General features: G+C 37.1%; 2 protein-coding genes across 2 annotated transcripts; one reads left to right on the top strand and one right to left on the bottom strand.

Moving 5' to 3' along the window:
- Positions 1-389: 389 nt before the first annotated feature.
- On the bottom strand, positions 390-1,745 carry LOC105314992 (mitochondrial basic amino acids transporter-like). The gene is made up of 4 exons (XM_011409468.2): positions 1,630-1,745; positions 1,533-1,576; positions 1,417-1,488; positions 390-1,362 (listed from the first exon to the last, which is right to left on the bottom strand). The coding sequence occupies exons 1-4, from the start codon at positions 1,703-1,705 to the stop codon at positions 604-606; spliced, it is 951 nt and encodes a 316-aa protein (XP_011407770.1). The 5' UTR covers positions 1,706-1,745; the 3' UTR covers positions 390-603.
- A 111-nt stretch (positions 1,746-1,856) lies between these two features.
- On the top strand, positions 1,857-2,964 carry LOC100634665 (arginine--tRNA ligase, cytoplasmic-like). Its single transcript, XM_020004634.1, has 6 exons — positions 1,857-1,868; positions 1,925-2,092; positions 2,148-2,243; positions 2,339-2,580; positions 2,624-2,744; positions 2,803-2,964. The coding sequence occupies exons 1-6, from the start codon at positions 1,857-1,859 to the stop codon at positions 2,962-2,964; spliced, it is 801 nt and encodes a 266-aa protein (XP_019860193.1).
- Positions 2,965-3,033: the final 69 nt, after the last annotated feature.

A 3,033-nucleotide genomic window follows, 5' to 3' on the forward strand; every position in this document is an offset into this window, starting at 1 on the left:
ATCTGGCTGGGGAGGGGAATTATTTGTGTCCATGTGCCATTGAGTATGTGCATTAGTGCATAAAGATACAAAATTGTGGGTTTAATTTCAGCAAATTTACCAAAATTTCCCCCTCCAAAATATGATTTTGTGAATATTGGCAATTGGCAGTTTAGCCAGTATAACTTTGTCATTTTGAACATGCTCAAGAACAAAAATGACAACAAAATCACAGGCCAACTGCTTATCTGAAACAAATGTTACTCCTGCCAATAAGTCACCTTGTATAATGATATGCATCTCTGTGTTAATATGCTAGTGGCATGACTGCAGAAGTATATTGTGAATTCTAGTTACTGATGAGTCTAGTACTGCTTTGACAGAATTTTATATGTTAGATTTTTTAGCAATATTTAGGATGTGGCTAGTCTTGTACGTGCAACAAAGAGGCGGGGCCAGACTAGGATATATGCTATTGCTTCTATAGGTTACTCAAATTTATTAGTAATAATTATAATAAGCACACAATAAAAGGAATTGGGGTACTAATATTATACAAGCTAAAACTATAAGCTAGGTTACTATAAGCTAGGTTTAATTACTAAGCATAGTTTAAATCAGCAGTTAGTTCTTCAAATAGTTAAAAAGTGTTGTATGTATTGGCAATAACACAGCGCTATTAGCAAAAGCTCTTATTAGGGAAAATATCATCCCACGATAATAGCCTTTTATTCCATCTCGAGCAAGGACTTTTTTGGCACAATCGTATGCTCCAGTATATTCCTTATGGTATAGCTCTCCCTTTTCCTTAGCTAGCATTTCTTTTAAGGCATCTTCTTGTATAAGCGTCTTGAAAACATCAACTGGGTAATTTACAGCCCAGGATATGCAGCCGGCTGTCCCCCCAGCAAGGCCGAGAATTTGCCATGGTAGTTTTTCAATTGTCATTTCGCCACTTTCTTTTTCCTCTTGATAAAAAGTATTCAAAACTTGTACTCTTATCGTATGATATGAGCAAAAGTAAAAGGCAAAACCAGTAGTATCCCGCACTGTAGTAATCCAAAAGCCACGGTATACACCCCACATAATGCCACCTTGCCGCTTGATATTTTTGAACTCCATCGTTGACCTTCTGTAATCAGCACTTCTTACCACACCAACATCCTTTAATTGCATTTGTATTTTTACTAGCTCCATTGGACTGCAGACCAGTGATTGTACTGCTCCCCCAAATCCTCCAGATAAGAATTGAGCACCAGCATCCTTCATTTTGCTTTTCTTTAAAAGCTTCTCTGTAAATCCTTGTGTCATAAAAACTATTGAATTGATTATAGCTTGTCCAACTATAGGAAAACTCATTCCTTTGTAAAGCCCTTTTATGAACTGTATACAACAAGAGGTCCGTTAGTAGCCTGGCATCACAAAAACTATATTTACCTCTTCTTTTTTAGCTATCTCACAAAAAGAGGTAATGCCAGCACCCTTGAGTTTCAGTGTCTGTTGTCGTACCTAAAAGGGTATAGTTTATATTTTAAGTACTTTAGTATAAATACCTTAACGAGATCTAAAGGATGAGATGGAATCATGCTCGCAGCTCCTATATGTGCATGCAGTGATGAACTAATGAATGCCATACAGTCCGTATAATACCTGCAACTGATCCTGCGACAAAATCATGAGGGAGATCAGTCATCAGATCCGCTGAGTTTTTTTGTTCCTGCTCCATAATCTCCGCGCCGCAGAATGAACGATGACGGACACATCAGATAAAAATATTTATAGTGGAAAAGTGCAGCATCTGCAGAGTCGAGTCTACGGGAAATTGGGTGGTGCTGGGTATATTATTTCCTTATCTTCATCGGGTGGTGACTTCAGACATGGCAGGACAAGTAGAAATAATTCTTTTCTTTCCCCATTATCTGCATCATTCTTTGTTGCCTTATAGATTCCTGTTGTTCGTGATATATTTGGAAGCATATCTGTGATAATTAGGTCCGCTGTAAACAAGGTCTACCCTTGGTTTATTCCGGAATCAAACAAATCTATACTCCAGCTCTCTGGTAATTTAAAATTTGGAGATTACAAATCAACCATTGCCATGCCTATTGCCAAAGTAATGGAGCCTGTGTAAATTTTTGCAATAAGTAGATCTATTTATTGAACAATAGGGGTTAAAAAATCGAGACAAAGAATCTGCATCCAACCCAAAAGACATAGCAAGAAAAATTATAGAGAATATGAGCTCATCTCCATTGATTGAAAAAGTTAGCATAAATAAATTTTCAGTATTTCATTGAATAAATAAGTGTGAATGGCATGTGCATCACAGTACATGCATTTGTATACGTTTTATTATTAGTGCGAAGTGGCTGGTCCTGGGTTCGTTAATATCTACTTGAAGTCATCTTTTATTTCTGAAGTTATTTCTAATAATCTGAAGCATGGCGTTCAGCCTCCAGTAATTGCAAAAAGTCTTCGAGTTGTTGTTGACTTTTCCTCTCCTAACGTTGCCAAAGAAATGCATGTGGGACATCTTCGCTCAACCATCATTGGAGAGTGCATTTGTCGTCTGCTGGAGTTTGTTGGTCATGACGTTGTCAGGTATAATTTAACTAGTTGACAGTTATTAAACCAATGATTGCAGGTTGAATCACATTGGTGATTGGGGTACTCAATTTGGCATGCTCATAGCTCATTTGAAGGACAAGTTCCCCAATTATACAACTGTATCTCCACCAATTGGTGACCTGCATTCCTTTTATAAGGTATGGATTTAATGTTTATAGCTGGTTTTAATGCTTTAAATTTTGATTGCATTATTAGGAATCGAAAAAGCGTTTTGATGATGATCCTGATTTTAAAAAGAGAGCATATGCTGATGTTGTAGGCCTCCAGCAAGGTGATCCTGAAGTTCGAAAAGGTTGGAGTCTTATTTGTGACGTTTCTCGAAAAGGTATGGCACTTTGCATCAATGTACTAAATTAAAATCTAAATAGAATTTGAGCAAATTTATGATCGACTTGGTATTCGAATTACTGAGCGTGGAGAGTCTTT

The sequence above is a fragment of the Amphimedon queenslandica genome, unplaced genomic scaffold (genome assembly GCF_000090795.2).
Source record: "Amphimedon queenslandica unplaced genomic scaffold, v1.1 AMPQUscaffold_12073, whole genome shotgun sequence".
NCBI lineage: Eukaryota > Metazoa > Porifera > Demospongiae > Haplosclerida > Niphatidae > Amphimedon > Amphimedon queenslandica.

What these genes read in the sequence shown, in the direction of transcription:
- LOC105314992 (XM_011409468.2), bottom strand. Translation starts at nt 1,705, where the DNA reads ATGGAGCAGGAACAAAAAAACTCAGCGGATCTGATGACTGATCTCCCT. An exon ending in TGTCGCAGGATCAGTTGCAG is followed by an intron (nt 1,577 to 1,629) that starts GTATTATACGGA and finishes ATGCACATATAG; the next exon opens with GAGCTGCGAGCATGATTCCA. An exon ending in ATCCTTTAGATCTCGTTAAG is followed by an intron (nt 1,489 to 1,532) that starts GTATTTATACTA and finishes ATACCCTTTTAG; the next exon opens with GTACGACAACAGACACTGAA.
- LOC100634665 (XM_020004634.1), top strand. An exon ending in CATCTCCATTGATTGAAAAA is followed by an intron (nt 2,244 to 2,338) that starts GTTAGCATAAAT and finishes TTTTATTATTAG; the next exon opens with TGCGAAGTGGCTGGTCCTGG. An exon ending in ACCTGCATTCCTTTTATAAG is followed by an intron (nt 2,745 to 2,802) that starts GTATGGATTTAA and finishes TTGCATTATTAG; the next exon opens with GAATCGAAAAAGCGTTTTGA.